The sequence below is a fragment of the Centruroides vittatus genome, unplaced genomic scaffold, assembly GCF_030686945.1.
Source record: "Centruroides vittatus isolate TY-2023 unplaced genomic scaffold, ASM3068694v2 contig_1427, whole genome shotgun sequence".
In the NCBI taxonomy this organism is placed as follows: Eukaryota; Metazoa; Arthropoda; class Arachnida; order Scorpiones; family Buthidae; genus Centruroides; species Centruroides vittatus.
In genome coordinates this window covers 1,769,396-1,786,370 of record NW_027120893.1, presented here as the reverse complement: position 1 = coordinate 1,786,370, position 16,975 = coordinate 1,769,396, and the positions used below count along the sequence as shown (strand labels likewise).

The 16,975-nt window shown below is 28.8% G+C and overlaps 1 protein-coding gene across 2 annotated transcripts in view; it reads left to right on the top strand.

Moving 5' to 3' along the window:
• The window catches only part of LOC136968301 (ephrin-B1-like), a 166,333-nt gene that overhangs the window by 45,680 nt on the left and 103,678 nt on the right, over nucleotides 1–16,975 (top strand). Inside the window, exon 1 of one of the 2 annotated variants that reach the window (XM_067262304.1) lies at nucleotides 1,331–1,724. The exons of the other annotated variant lie outside the window; for it this stretch is intronic. Within the exon in view, the coding sequence (XP_067118405.1) occupies nucleotides 1,483–1,724 (242 nt within the window). The 5' untranslated portion in view covers nucleotides 1,331–1,482. Of the gene's footprint in view, nucleotides 1–1,330; nucleotides 1,725–16,975 lie in introns of those variants that run through there. 2 annotated transcript variants of the gene reach the window in all.

Genomic DNA, 16,975 nt, shown 5'->3' with positions numbered 1-16,975 from the left:
TTCGTTTTGTAATTATATTTCTTGGTTGAAAAGGTTTCCAAATTTATTCCCTCACGTTTGATGCAAGATTATACACATGACTGGTTCAGAAATCTCCCCAACTGTTACCTGACAGGTAAGGGGATTTAAGGGGGCAGCTCTCGTGCTCAGCACGCCTCCTCGCGGCAATTTTGACACGTCGAGGTGGCGGTCCCCTTACGGGCCCTTGCAGACCCTAAGGGTGAACGTGCAAGCAGATGAGTAGATGACCAATGTCTTGGTCAAGCAGTTGGCTCCTCTTTCTTTTAAGGATCAGATTGCCGACTTTCCTCCTCCTAACATCCTTCAGACCCCGAGGGAGCTATTTTGTAGCTTAATGGATTTTAATCGTTTTGCTACCAGTTTGCTATTTTGATGGCAATGTAATTGTTCTCCTAAATTAATTGTTGTTCATCTCGCTTTATCCTATCAGTTAAAACGGCGAGTTTGGTTTCATTCGTCCATATTATATTAGAAAAAAACCGAGGATTGCCATCCTTTCTGACACGAGATAATGATTCAGCCTATATACAGAAATTAGTTTGAGGACAATGAGTCGATATATAGACTCTAATTATATATATAAGATTTTTTTAAAATTACACCCCTCGTTCATACACAAAATAGGTAGGTTTTTATTCCCTTAAGGGTACTATTCTACAACAGGCTATATTTTATAATTTCTCTTTCTCGACATATACCATCCCATTTTGTTACTTTCCAGGTCAGTAATTAGGTTACTGTCACTAAGTGTTGGCACCAGTAAGTTTTTAAATACCGTGTTCGGAATACTTAACGATAAATCAACTTGTAAAAATATTTTAGCCGTAAACCTTATAAACAGAAGAATATTGATTCGAAACCAAATCAATAGTAGCTTTTACAGTACAAGAGGAAGCTGGGTGCAAGTGTTCGTCCTTGGAACGGATTTCTTCTCGGTGACGTAATGCTGTCAGTGATGCTGTCCACCGTGCAATTTGTTCTGTTGTATGTCACTTTATCAGTACAGTGCCGTCCGAGCGGTGCTGACTATGTGATCAAGATTGTTTATCAGTAGCTGTAAATATAATATTACGATTTTAAACCAATTTTTACATTGTTTTACGAAATTTTCGGCCATACCCGAAAGCTACAAAAACCGTTCGAATCGTTAGTAAAGAAAATGTATTTTGCGAATAGTAAACTATGTTTCTTTTCGAGTATTTAACGAAATGCAGTAACGAAATGCGGATCATATCGATAAATTATTAATAAAATATGAAAATATAAAGTTATTAATAATAACTATAATATTATGCTAAAAATCTGGCATCCATCTCAATTAGTTTGCATGAAGAATGTGGAAAAAATAATAACATAAGGGAGTAGTTATAATTACTTGGAGCCAACCGGCCGATCCGACGATGGTTCGGCATTTGTCCGCTAGGGGGAGACACTAAGTCAACGACCGACGCTTGACTGTGGATGGGAGAGCAGACGTTTACCGGCGTCCCACTCAACACTGAGGTGAATGCCGGTTGTAAAGAAAAGCTCAAAGTTTGTTGGATCTTATCTGTTGCTTTTTCTATTGGAATTTGTGTGGCTTTCGTATTTGCCATGCCCTGGAGAGCCTTTTTGACCATCGTCGTGGCCCTGCTGCACCTAGTTCCTTCGGCCGTCTGGTCTAAGAAACTTTTTGACATTTACTGGAACAACACTAACCCCATGTAAGTGCTTAAACTATTGAATAAGATAAGTACATCCTTCTTTACTTATATCATTTCTCACTAGTATAATCACAACATTACTATTGTTTATCACTCACGTCACCGAAAAGAGTAGCAACAAAAAATAAATAATAATAATAATAAAATAAACGTGCCTTTGCGACAGATATTCCGAAGTGATTACACTCATTCTCTACACAAAACTATGCCATTATACTTAGGCTATATTATATAAATGTATACATAAATTAAAATTTTAAACAATGTACCGTAAAAGTTGATTAAGTTTCAATACTGCCACTAATTGTGTGACTGAGAATTTTATATGCGTAACTGTTTCTTAGAAATACGATATATAAGCTTACGTACAATTCATCGTTATTACGCATATGAAAGACACTTTATAGATTTTCAATCAGTTGAATACAGACATTAACTACAATACACGCTATCTGTTTGGAATCAGTTACAAATTTATACAGCCTGATATGGAAGGGATTTTATTGGAAAAATTTTTATAAATAATGATATAGAATAGTTATAAAGTGATACGATTTCATAACATTCAACAAGAAATTTTACTATATCAAATACAGTACAGTACATTTGTACTTTCAAACTAAGTTTTTGAGCTGCTATTTAATAAAACTTGATAGAGTTATTAAATTTTTATAAGTATATAAACATAACCTTTATATATGAATATATTTGTTATTAAAATTTGGACCTTTTTTTTAAATTCTCAAGTAATAATTAATCAATTTATATAACTGTAATAGCGATTAAAGAGTTAAAATAATTATGAAAAGTACGAAAATTATAAGACACAAGCTATGTGCCAACCTGAAACTGTAAGAGTTTGACTGAAGATATTTATGTAAACATCTTTATTATCATTCTAGAATCGATCTTGAACGATTGTTAAGAGTGACATTCGACAGATGGCGCTATGAGAATATGAGTGTAAATTAGATGTAAAATCCTCTGATAAGATTTAATTAATAATTTTAAATGATAATTAAAGACTTAAACAATGTACTTTCGAATGTATTACAGCTTAAAATGTAAGAGAGATCAGGGTCAGTAATGTAAGTGATCTGGCAGCGACTGATTTATTGTCGGTTACAGAAAAATTGCATAAGAATGTTTCTTCCACATAACATATGGGTCATATGAAATAACTAAACAGTGCCACTTTTATATTATTTTCTTTCTCTTCGTACCTATTATATCTACGTTTAATATCCAGGACAATATTTTGGTAAACATAAAATACGCATTAATTAATTTAGTAATAATTTGTCGAGTATAATTTATAAGAAAATTTGATTCATTATAAACTATTTTATGTGGCCTTAAAAGTTTTTAATAAGTTTAATTAATCTCTCTAAATAATCGTAAGATAATCAGAGTTTCTAATTAGTAAGGTCAGAAATATGTCAGATGTTATTCATATTCATTTCACATAATCTAACGAGAAAAAAAAGAAGATAATTTTGACGTTGAAGATAGTAAAGTATTAACATTAAATCATCCTTGAAGGGATACAGTTATTTAATTACTATAAAGTCGTATGGTTAGCGTTTAAAGCGATGAATCTTATAAAAGTTGTAAGTCAATTTTTATTACTCCAACTATAAAACATTGATAGTGTTGATAACACTTCAAAACAGTGGCTTAAGTGTCGATACTACCGACGTTATGCGGACAAGAAATATTGACAGGATAGTGTCGACATGTTGCTATCAACAAACAGCTGCACAGTTTATTTTCTTGCCGTCAGAGGTCAGTAACGATTTCCGGGAATAAATTGAATAAGAGCTTGATTTTATTTCGCTTTTTACTACAATTGGCTTATTTGCTTAAGAAGAAATTCTATTCAAATTTCACTCGTCTCTTTAATGTATTAATGGCTACTCGAGTTTGAAATCAAAATGAAATACGATTGTTGAAATAGACAAATTGAGAAATAAATCAATTACATTCTAGAATTTCGTTTTTCTAGAAAACAACGTGACTTTTAGCGTTAAATTCTTGTTGATTACATCATTCTTTTCGCAGTAATATTTCTCTTTCAAATGTATGGCTCTGTAATGAGATAACAAATACTTTTTATAGTCTTAAACTCGCGTACATATAAGCAAACTTATGGCTTGTAGATGATCGTTTTTACGAAATATTATTAAAGATGTGTTAAATTACCTATTATCAATACAAAAACTGAAGTCGAATCCACTAAATAAAGAGCTATGAGCAATTTTCTCGACAATTATCTTATCGAGTAATTAAAGATGAAAAACTGTACAAGCTTATAAAGCTAAACTGAGTCATTATAGTAATTTTCTATGGACATAAAAAGAGAAAAAGAAAGGATAAAAATATTCATTTTCTAATGAAGATAATAAGATAATTAAACAGTAATATTTTAAGGGATTTTTCTAATGGAATTTTGAATTTAGATGGGAATATAAATAAAATTAATAAGAAAGCATATTTGTTACAATAATTGTATATTTTACAAACATTATTATTAAAGAACTTGTCAACTAGTTTTATAATAGTTTAAATCCTATTAAACTTTAATCTATTATAATTATATACACTTATAACAGATCAAAGTATTGTCTTATAGTAAAATAAGGTATAAGACAATACTTTATTCATAGATAATTGAAAAAAAAAACAGTTAATTTGAAATGATTTTTTTTTGTAGCACGAACTTAGTTTTAAAGAATAATTTTTACGAAATGAATTAATTTTTAATTTTAGACTTTTTACGCTTATTAAATAATAATTAAAAAAAATTAATTACGTTGAAGTTATTCAAGCTACACGTATTGAAGCTTGGATTAAAAAAAAAGGGTTTGAGATTTGTCTTTTGTTTGTGATTACGTGACGCGTTAAAATTCTGTATAATTGATTAAGTGACGGCAGTTGAATCTTTAAATGGTTAAATTATGTCCTAAATTGGCTAAGTTATACAAAAAAAATCCAACTTTCTAGAAAAGTAGTAATTAAAATATTTAATAAGAAACGGGCATTAAAAACATTTATTTTTGTTGGATCCAAGTATATAATTATGGACCCATCCTTCTGTTTTAAAAGTCTATCTTAATGGAATGTAGGCGGCTGGTTGTAGGCGTATTTAGAGCTTATTTCCTTTATACACTATCAGGTACTTAAGTCTAATGATTTATTTGTTATAAACTGATAAATTTCCACTGTAAAATACATTTTAAATGACTACATTTAAATGTTTTTAAGTTAAGTTTTTCTTCTAAATTAAATTCCAGATTCATTGCACATTTAGGTAATTTATTAACATAGAAAGATTTTTTTTTCTGGAAATTTATTAAACAGTTATATCTAAAAAACAGTGAGCCTATAATTCTGTATGGATTTATTTAAGAAATAACTAATTTAGAATATTAATGGACAACGTAAGAGATAAATTACAAGCTAATCGAAAATGTTTCTCTGGCACGATTGTACTACAAATTAAGGTAACTTTGTTTTGTTTGATCATGATATAGCAGTATATTTTATGTAATCTATACATAAAAATGTAATTTAGAATAAATAATCTTCCATTTTCTTAACTATAAAAAGCATTTTAAACAGTTTTATGAATCATAATATAAACCAAATTTTACACTGTTAAATTGCAGTTTATCGAAAATTTTTTCTTTCTTCGATCATTTGTTAAAATATAAAGTCTACTTTGAATTCGGTGAATAAAACATTTACAAAACTAAAGAGAAATTTCGTTCGAAAATCCGACGTAAGAGAAGTTTCTGAAGTGGAGAAGTTGGAACATGGATTTACAACATAAAAATATGAAAGCCATTTCACGAAAAGCGAAGTGGAAATGGATAATAACTTCCATTTCATTCCATTTTCTGTGAAATGGACCAAGATTAATACTCTGGTGAGAATTGCATTGGTGTGGGAGAGAAGCCCCTAATGGAGCTCCTCTTGTCGGAGAGAGACACACACAAGTAATGGAATTATAAGGCAGTTAGGGGACATGCGATTGATGAAAGACCCTGTCAGGGACAGAAGACGATGATACCACACCAAAAACATTTTCCTCTTCCCCGATTGAATCTACAAATGAACCCTGACTCATACGATAATGTGCATAGGACTATGCTATAGGGAGCCAAAACAAAAAATTCCTGTGGATAAATAATTCGAAATTTATTCTCTGACTCATAGTTGTAAACGCCTATTAATGTTTCGGTATTATGGTAAAAATTGACTTCAATTATCCTCATATTTTTTCTCTTAATCTGATTGAATCTCGGTGACATAATTCTATTAATGATTCATTTTATCGTATACATTTACTTGTCAAATATAATAAATATCATAAAAATACAAATTAAATAAGTAAATAATAACATCAAACTAGAAAAATTGCTTTCAATATTCGAAATTAGTTGGGTGATAAAAGTATAATATAATTATTAAGTCAGTAGAACTATCTTTGTCTAGGTTTGTTACACAAGCTTATAAAAAAATTAAATCTGTAAGTAAACTATGAAATTAACTTAATTAAGATTTATAACCCTTAAAAGGAGCAAGATATTCTTACATTTATTCTTAATTAAGCTACTTGAATGTTTTTAATAAAATTTTAATGGTCTCGCTTGTTCTTAAAGTCTTCTACCTTTATTAAGTCCTGTCTTACTTAAAACAATGTTATTACTCTTGTCATAATAAACCAAGTTACTAAATATACTCGAAAATATATTGAAACTTTTACGAGTACGACGACAAACTTTCCTAAATTTTCATTAGATATATTTAATTATAATTATTTAATCAATCTTTTTTTTTTATTTTTACATTAATGTTGTTTCTTAAATGCAATTTTCGTTACCGTTTAATTGTTAAAATCCTTTATTTGCCTAACTTCTAAGGTCTGAATTTTGTTAGCATATAGAATTTTCTGATTAGTTTCGCTTATACATTTCCATGAATTTGGAATATTTATTTTGTTTCGAGCAAAAATTTAATTAGTGGTTCGTCTATTTGTCTTCTTTTCGCTTCCGCGAATTTGATATATTAATATTTGTCTCAGTTCTGAGTGTTCTCCCCATTCAGATTGACTTTTCTATGAAAAAAATAATAATAATAAAAAAATAATGGTAATTTTTCTTCGACTTAAAAGCATGTAATTAATTTCCTCAAAGGAAGTAAATGTAGGGTTTAATATTCGAAAGGCAAAGGAATTTAGTTGACAAATCGACGACACTCACCAAAGTAATTTCATATTCCATATATTAGTGTGCCTATAGGCTCTAAACGGATCTAACATCCATTAATAATTAAGCTTCAGAATAAATATGTAATACCTAATTAGACTATCGATTAACGATTATGATTGATGTCTCTATGCCTTGTTAACTGAAAAATTCCTTAAATTTTCTGTAAATGCATGAGAAGTAAAGTGATTAAACTGTTTGGGAAATTTATTAAATAGCGAAATTATTCACTAATATATGTTTTTATAAGGCCATATTCTTCTCTTATCCCGACTATTCGAGAACGTTTGCCTAATTATGTCATTCAATGACTAATTTTTTTGGTTGTCACTTGATTCCTGTAAGTTGTTAAAGGGGATGCGACCAGTAATCTATGACCCTGTACCAACGCTTTTCGGTAATATAGGATTACATAAAGCTAATCTGTACAGTGTTTTTGATAGGTGATTAATGTCTAGAAAAACTCTTCGTGTCTTATTAACTTATTCAATGGAGTTATTTTTTTATTTTTAAAAGTTTTTAAAAATTGTTTATTTTCTTATTATAAAGAGACGTTTTACGAAAATTTATTAAAGTTATCTAAGTGTAAATTGTATTTTTTTAAAGCTGGCACAGTTCTAGAACAAGTTAGGTTTCTAGGAAGAGTTCGTGCCCTCATAAAATAAATATCATAACATTAAAAACTTTATTTATTTAAGTTTTATCACGTTTTATCATTACTAAATTCCCACTCTTATCATTAACTAGCGCTTTAAAATTTTTCTTACATTCGACTTTAGCCTTGACCCAGAATTATTATACCGTATTTTTACTATTTTTAATTTGTTTTAACGTTATTTTACTCATTTAAGTTCAGTATACAAAACTTTAAAGTAATATATTTTCACGTTTTCGTGATAAATCTTTCAAGTTAAATTTATATTTATATTGTTACTCGTTTGAATATTTTTTTATTCAATAGTAGAAACATTAAAAGATAATATTTATTATTTCAGAAATAATCAAATAAAGTCGCTATTACTTCATGAAAAATAACATTTAAAATATAAATTTAAAACGACTTCGAAAGAAAAATTTAATCATCGTATTCCATACAATATTTTAAAAAGTTTACAATATATAAGTGTACATAGAATACAAGAATTTTAGATTTTCTCTGTTTCGACAGCAGAAAATATTTCCATTTCGAGAGAATATCAAATACAGTGGATGGTAAAATCGTATATTTGCTGAAAGGCTGTCTAATCTCTTTTCTCCTGATACTGTATTTTGTTTTCTAGTAGCATTCGCTTGGGTAATTTAATAATGCGTTACCATAAACACTCTCTTCTCTTTACATTTGATTTGATTCCATGTTTGGGTGATGTTTCACATCTAAGCGAGAACGTTTACAGCATTAAAAAAAAAGACTATTACGGCTAGCATTTTAGATTTAGGGGCTGTATTTTAAGTGGAAAAAAATTATAAAGGCAAAATGCTTAGATATAGCTCATTTTAAGTGTGTTTTTTTAGTTAAAAATAAAAGTTTTAAGGTTTAACTTCGTTTATGACGAGTTTCCTGGGGTTCGATCGTTAAATAAAGTTAAGTGATTAATAGATTTATATCGTTTATGCAACTTGAACAAATTGAAAACTTATCAGATGTTATGATCGCTGACTTAACAGTAAATCAATATCACTGTTTTAACGTATATATATATATTCGAAAGTCTGTATAAATCAATATATAAGTCTATCAGCCTGTATCGATTCGTATAAAATTTTGAAATTGACTTAAACTCGTTACTATTAAATTAAATACGTTCGTCGATATGTAGAAACAGAACAGTGTGTGTATGTTCGCTTTGGAATTAAGAGATTTTTACTATTACCAGCGATGCCCGACTCTTCGTAAGCTGTCCAAAGATAGAAAATGAAAATATAAAACAATTAATAAGTTAGAGCAAGAGGAAAAATGAGTGCTAAGAAAGAGATGATTTTAAATAGACTTTGTCATGCCAATCACGACAGCAAGTATCTTTTACCCTAAGGCTGATCAACAGTAACCAAGGGTTAGACAATCCGTGGGAAACAGGTGTGGCTTTCCTGTTAACTCTCTCTGAACTACGGCAGACAACAACACCCTCTGTCATCCAATTTGTCAACCAATCAGCGATGCACCAATACTAACTTCCGTTTTAATCGTCTTTAGGATCCTTAATATAGAGATACAAGATTTTTATAAGCTTACATTTAAAAAAACAAGAATGCGATCAAGCAGATTACTATAAAGATCTGATAAGCCATTCCCTGTCTACATTACATTCTTTATCCAGCATCCGACGTTTTCCTTGGAGATGCTCCGGAGAAAAGAAGTATATTTTCTCTTTCTTCTTATTCTAAACTATTGATATTAAGTATTAAAAAATAAAAATGTATCGGAAATAACGATTTTTATTTTTAAAAAAAATAATTTGCATAAAAATTTCAGCTAAATAAACAAATTAACAAATTATCTACAGTGAAAGGATTTCAATTATGCGAAAAATTTCGGATTTATTTATTGTAAAATTATGATAATTGTAGTTAAGGTGTTAATATTTCGAAAAATGGTATGAAAAGGAAAAAAAAAAAAAATATTTGCAAATTAATTGGTATTCAAGAGTGTGATGTGCCAATCAATAATAATATCGGGTAACTTAACACCTGTCTCATTATTCAACCATTTTCCAAATCATTATGGCTAAGACATCGTTGTTGATCCTTGTCGAGTGTCTCCTCGGGGTTTTAGTGGTTTGTGGTTTATCAACTACTTGATTAGAGACGACATTTTGGAACAATTTTGCTATTTAATAATTACCAAAACATTTTTCTCTTTTCTGTTAAGAAATCGAAAACACTTTCTTCATTTTAAAATGTGCAGGACAAATATTTTTTATAAGCTTTAAAACTGTAAAATATGTGTATTTTTTTTAATATTTCTCCATTTAATTTTTTCGTAAAATTATTTTAATTAAACGCAATAAAAATAATTAACACCGACGTCCTTACCAGTTTCGTAAGCTTAAACACTAATCTTTGATTCATCCGTAAAATAATCAATGTTATATTTATTGATAACTTCCTCCTTATTTAACCTCTTCAACCTGACGTTATATCACTACACTGATTTTACAATAAGAGAAGTTTTTTAATGTTATATAATTGTTGTATTTATTTACTCGAGTTACGTTCTTTTCCTCCGTTGGACCTCACATTGGATGCAGTCTTGATGACGCTGTACGGATTAACTTGCTATAAATGTTAGCAAGATGGAGACCTATCTGCTGCTGCTTATCTTACTTCTATACTACAGTCCGAAGGTTTACAGCTGTCTTGAGAGCCCCCCTATGGAGGCTTTGGTAAACTGACATCTCACGTAGTTTGTGTGTGGTCTACAACAGGGTCATACTTCATGTTAAAAACGATAATTAATTTTTCATTTAGATATCAGTTTTATAGCAATCTTTGCTTCGAAACAGAAATATTTACTTTAATGTTATCTGTTAGACCTATAATTTATACGTTGAAATTTTTCTCTTTCTTTTAACTTTACGACTTTATTATAAAGGAAAACGAATAGTCACATACTAAAAATTAATTTTGAAATAGATCGTTCTTAAAACTCGTCAGATTGTAAATTCCTTGTATTAGATATGTTATTACAAATTCCTTGTACAAATAGCCTTAAAAATTTTCACTATACATGAGAGATTTCTTCCTGTTTTTAAGGAAAATTAAGCATTATATTATTTTAAAAAAAAATTTTATATTTCATGCAATTTACAATAGAACGGAGATGAATTTTCAATTTGTAATGTGTTCTTGTCGTGTTTACTTCACTATTTTTTTATCTCTCGCTACAAAATTACTTTTCTTTTTTTATATTTCGATCCGACTAAAAGAAAATCCCAAAATATTATTATTATTATTATTATTATTTTAAGAAAGAAGAAATAAACAAAAAAAAAAAAACACACAGCGCAAGTTACACAGAATTTTTCGAATAGTTGAAGCTTACAATCTCTTTAATTGGTAATATATCAACTCTACCTCAATCAAAAAGTAATAAATCAACTTGTATCTGAAAATATAATCTGACTTACCTGCGGATAAAATTATTACAACTATGATGAGTTATAAAATGACGTGATACCACTTGAATTTTGAATATTTCTTTCATAATAATTTATACTTTTAAAAAGTTTCAACAGTGTTTTTAATTATTGTTGGCTTTCATCCACAAATTTTCTTTTCCTTTTTTTGTATATAAGTTAAATTCTTTATTTTATTAAGTCTACATTATAATTCTAGAAATGTCATCCGATCCAGTTTGGAATTTGGAATTGGAAAATAGAATTTAAAAGTTTATAAAATCACAACTTTATCTGGACGACATAACTGATAATATTTTGTTATTCGATCGATTTTCTCGTCACAGGTATAAAGTTTAACTGGCGTGCAACAGGTGCAACGTCGGAAGAGTTGAGTAATCAAATGATTTTCTTCCAACTTTACCAATATAATCGAATTTTTTTTTATTTGACAGTAGCGCCGGTTAATGTATACAATCTCGATCGACCTCTAAATATGCCCCGGGTCAGATTACGTGACCTAGACAAGCGGGAATGCCGTCAAGGCGTCGGAAAATGTCAAAGGTCATTCGTAATCGACGTATCTTTCGATGTCATAAAATTTTTGTTCGTCTGGAAACACCATAAAAAATTATTTTTTCCCCCCTCCCTCCGATTTGTACACATTTACGAAGGAGACTGACAATGACTTATTCCAATGAAGATGTCTGAAGGACACGATAACTTACAATTGTTATGCGACATCATTTACATATACATCTAAACAGCTTGAAAAGTAACATAATAATTAACAATTTGTGACTTCCGGAGATAGATTTTTCTTTTAATTAATTCCATATTTGTCCTGTAATTGGGCTGTTAATTATAGAGCGTGTATATCCAATTCCATTATTATTGTGCAAATTTTTATAAATAATCGCTGTAATATCTCGTTGATTGCAGCTGATTTTATTTTGTGTACGAGTTGTGTATAATCTATCAACAAGAACTACTTTATACGCTCGTTTTAAATTATAAAATTTTTAAAACAAAAACTACAACAACAACAACAACGCTATAGATATTAAGATAATTAATTACTTTTCTACAAACTTTTCTGAAGAAATTTTAATGTTGATAAAATCTCTCTTTTTTTCTAGTTAATCTACCTTAATGATTTTTCTAATTACCAGAGTGAAAAACAGTAATTATAATTTTAAAAAAGTGTAAAAATGGCGTACAAACTTTTGTTAAATCTGAATGAAGAAGAGAGTAGTCGCTACATAATATGAATCTTTACATTAGAATCTGAAAATTAGGTCATATTTTCTGACTGAAATCGCTTCAGAATTTCTACTCGATAACAAATTATCAGTCTCGTCTTAAGAATTAAATTATTCTGCATCTTCGCTACCGTTATGGATTTTACTAACGGATATAAATGGTCTGATTTTGTACGGAATTAATTATTTATAATACTATAAAACTTTTAATTAAGTTTACTTCGATTAGATTATGCATTTCGAATTTAAAAGTTGTCCTATAAAAAACAAAAATATATTATTTAAATATTAAATTCAGAACCAAAAAAAAAGAAATTTGCATTTCTTTTGCTTACATCTAAGTTATATTTTAAGGTAAATAAATAATAAAATACAATTAATTTAAATTACATAACATGAGTACATAAAGGGGGGGTGGTTTAAGGGAATTAATAACTAAAATTCCTTCACGAATGTACGAACTCATTATTTTTCGAAATTAACCCAAATCTAGCTTTTATAATTCGATATTTAGCCTATAGCTGCAGGTAAATTTAAATACAATTATTAAAAAATTAATTATTATTTTATTACAATTATGTTAAAATAGGTTATAAAATGAAACAATAGGTGGATTTTTCCTTAAATTGTAAAGTTAAAACGTCGTAATTTTCCTTGTATAATTATTTATCAAAAAAATTAATGTTTTAAAATTCGTAAATAAATTTATAAGAAAGGTTATTTCCTGTATTTTTTCTTCTTTTTTAATTAAAAAATTAAGTATTGTCCTGTATAATTTATTTAATTTTATTGTTTTCCTACAAATTCGATTATATTAATTAATTTAATAAAAGAATTTATAGATTTAATTAGCATAATTTAGCTTAACTCTTTTTTAATGTATTATTTTATTGATCCATAACATAAAGGCATAAATAAAAATAAAATTTATATAAATTTCACGATATATGAATACAAAAAAAAGGATTTCCTTTGCTTCAAAATTTTTCTATTAAAATTCTTTTTTGAAAACATGAATATTCTAATTGGATACCCGCTGATGATAGATGCTAAATCCTGTATTTACAAAATAGTCAGGATATATTTTGATAAGACAAGGAAAATATTATAAATACAATAAAGGAGAATGGGCCGAACCTATGTCATAAAAATATGTAAATTTATTTTTGGTTATGTGACAGGTACTCTCGATTTCGTAACAAAACCTCTCTTGTTATATTCAAAGTTGTTTTAGCGACTAGTTTATAATACAAAAATCTAATAGAGGAAGTATTACAAGTAAGGAATAACATTTTCTTTTCGTCCTGTGGTAAAATAGACACTTTAATTATTTATTGTGACATCGTCACAATGCCGGGCTCCAATTTTTAATCAGATTCCTTGTGTTGCAAAAACAATACTTTAATGGAATGTATTGGTTAAATGGCATGTAATATGTACACAAATATACAGTGATATCTCGCTTTGGAGTTCGAGTGACCTCCCGAAATGAATTAAATTCGAACTATAGTAATTTTTTCAAAGTTGTTTGACTTTCCCAGTGAAAAGACGGTGCCACAATTTACAATTCAATTATTACGATCGTATTCAAACTTAATATCAAAGTTAATCGTTATTGTTTCTTCCGAAACATTAATTTCGACGATTATGAATTTACATTAGATCGTTAACGATAATCAAGACTTACATAATAGACATTTTCAACGGAAAATCAATTAGCAGAGCTCTAAATTATTTTAATTTATACCTCTCTCTCTCTCTCGTCACAACTTAAAACTGAATTGTGCTGCACGTTGAAAGAATTTAAATAAAAAAAAACAAGGTTGAAAAAAACGTAATTAACATTTCATAAAGAGTAATTAGTGTCTGGAGGTTTGAAGTTTCTCTGTCATGAGCATTGACAGTAACTGTTGCTGGTTCTGACCCGTAGGTGGTCACTCTTGACAGCTACTTATCCCTCACCGTCAGTCAAACTGTATAGCAAGTTATTGTATTGCCGACACCCCAGCGTGAAGTGCAGAATCAGAATCCTGCTGTCTGGACAAACCAGCATCAATGATGCAGCTATCATATGCTACACTAACAATGCATCCGTTGGAGGTCTTGTACACTCCGCATTCTCTGTTATATCATTCCAGTTTGAATTGCTTTTGTATATTTTTATATATAATCTGAAAATAAGAATGATTTACAAGTACTATAACTTACAGTTTGGAGTAAACATTGTTGATTGATACAAAGCTTCTGGCGGAGTTCTTATCTTGCATTTTATGTTATACTAGAAAATCTCTCCGATAATTAAAATATCGTAAAGATTGCTCGAGTTTTCGAAGGAAAACCTTTTTTGAAATTAAATTAATAGAGCTCACTTACAATTTATTAGTTATATCTAATTTTTTTAAATAAAATAATAGAGTATTTTATGCAAAATTGTAATGCAAAAACTGTAATGCAGAGAGAAGAAAATAATAGTTCAAATCACGTATCATTCTCGTGCCTTCAATGTCACTATTGACTTTATTGAAGGCACGAGAACACATTCTTATGCTGTATTCACAAAAGAGCAATCATGCAGATTCGAAAGTAAGATACATTGTTATCTGCATGCAATTTATAAGAGAGAAAACTGCCTAAACTTTATGTAATTTTTATTATTAGACAGTTAAGAATAGCTATAGCTTATAAGGTCATAAAGTTCTCCCTGAAAAAATTCGATAGATATAAACAACATTCTCAAAGATTTGAACCCGCAACTCAACAGATCAAGAACTTTTTATTAAATATCATCGTTTGATATCGAAATTAGTTAAATAATCGGCAATTTATTTACGTAAATTTCATTTGTATAAGCATATACGAAAATTGAATAGTTTCTTTCTTAAATTAATAGAAAATACCTACGTGTACAAGCGAAGTTTTAGTGTAAGGCACAATAAAATCTACGCTGCGATTAAATGGTTTAAAACTTTAATTTTTATTGTAAAATATAATTATTTTTTCTATTTAGTATAGAATCTACACTAAATAGAAAAGACTGTCTGCTTCTAATGTTATATTATCTATACTATAGATAATATAACATTAGAAAGCAGACAGTTTTTTCTAATTGACAAATGAAGCACGAATGTTAACACAGTAAACTTCATGGCATTATTAATAATTGAATTAATTTTTTTCTAAATTGAACTTTGCTAACATTTTTCTAACGATCTTAATGTTCTATTGTATCCATTGAGATTAATTGAAAAACACGAAGCACGAATGTCCCTAAGAAGATCTCTTTTTTTTTTTGTCTGTGAAGACAATTAAGGGAATTAACTATTGATATCAAAATACTTCTCATCACAGATGTTAGTTTTTAACGATATTCACGTGTTCTAATGACCTTCAGGTCTAAGTGAAGCTGCGAAGACGAAAGTAAAGAGGTTAGGTGACCAAGTGTATCCCAATTAGAAGTCAAAAGTATTCGAGCATTGAAAACATTTCAATGAATAGATATTGTTGTCATTCACAATAGATAAGACTTTGGTTCTGCTTGGTTTATTCTGTTCTTCGTGACATTCAATAAGTGTCGTTAGAAGGCGCCTCGGCACTCGAAAATGTAACAAGTCCGGAAATTGTTAGTATGATGAAAGATGATTTGTATCGGATCCCTCTAACTTCAAATGCTTTGCTTTAAAAAGGCAAAGATAAAGATGTTTTCCAGACAAATCATTTTATCTATAAGCCTACTACAAACAAGGGAATGATAAGCTTTGAATATACTTTTGATATACTTAATTCAACACTCGGTGAATTCATTGTGTAATTTATGATACTTTTGTTGCAATTAGTCTATAATTTTTCTACGAAAGAATTTATTAAATAATTATTAAAAATTTTTACTTTATAAAAAGAAGTCAATAAAAATCAATACGAGAATCTTATCCGACTTGAAAGAAAAGTAGGCCAGAATCATCGATTTATACTGTTCATCGAATGAAAAGACTACGTTTTTTTTAATTTTTGAATTAATTTATTTAACTGTAAACATATATAAATGAAAACTACTAATCCACTAATGAAAATATCCACTAATATTAAATGTATTGATTTACATTGATTCAATAAACGTAGTACACATTCCAGTATGTATATTGTATAAAACAATATACATACTGGATATTGGATATTGTATCCAATATACATCCATATACATACAAATTGTATCCAGTATATACAATCCAGTATATACATACAAATTGTACGTATATACTGGATATTGTATGTATGTTGTGTAATCTGTGTCTGGTATTGTATACACACACACACAGATTATACACGTGTGTGTGTATACAATACTCCGTGCTTATTAAAATTAGTATTAATCTATATAAATTCTTAATGGAATTTTCAAAATTACTGATAGATTTGGTTTGTTCGTGTCAAATTTTTCTTAAATTTTTTATTTTATTATCAATATAAAATAGATTATTAATTAATTATGTCATTGTATGCGTGGTCCTTCATCATATGCACTGATACAACTTTTACTATAAAAAGTTATCATCAGATTCTACTACATGAACACTATTACCATTAACAAAGTCACCTTTTCTTTGAGGCTT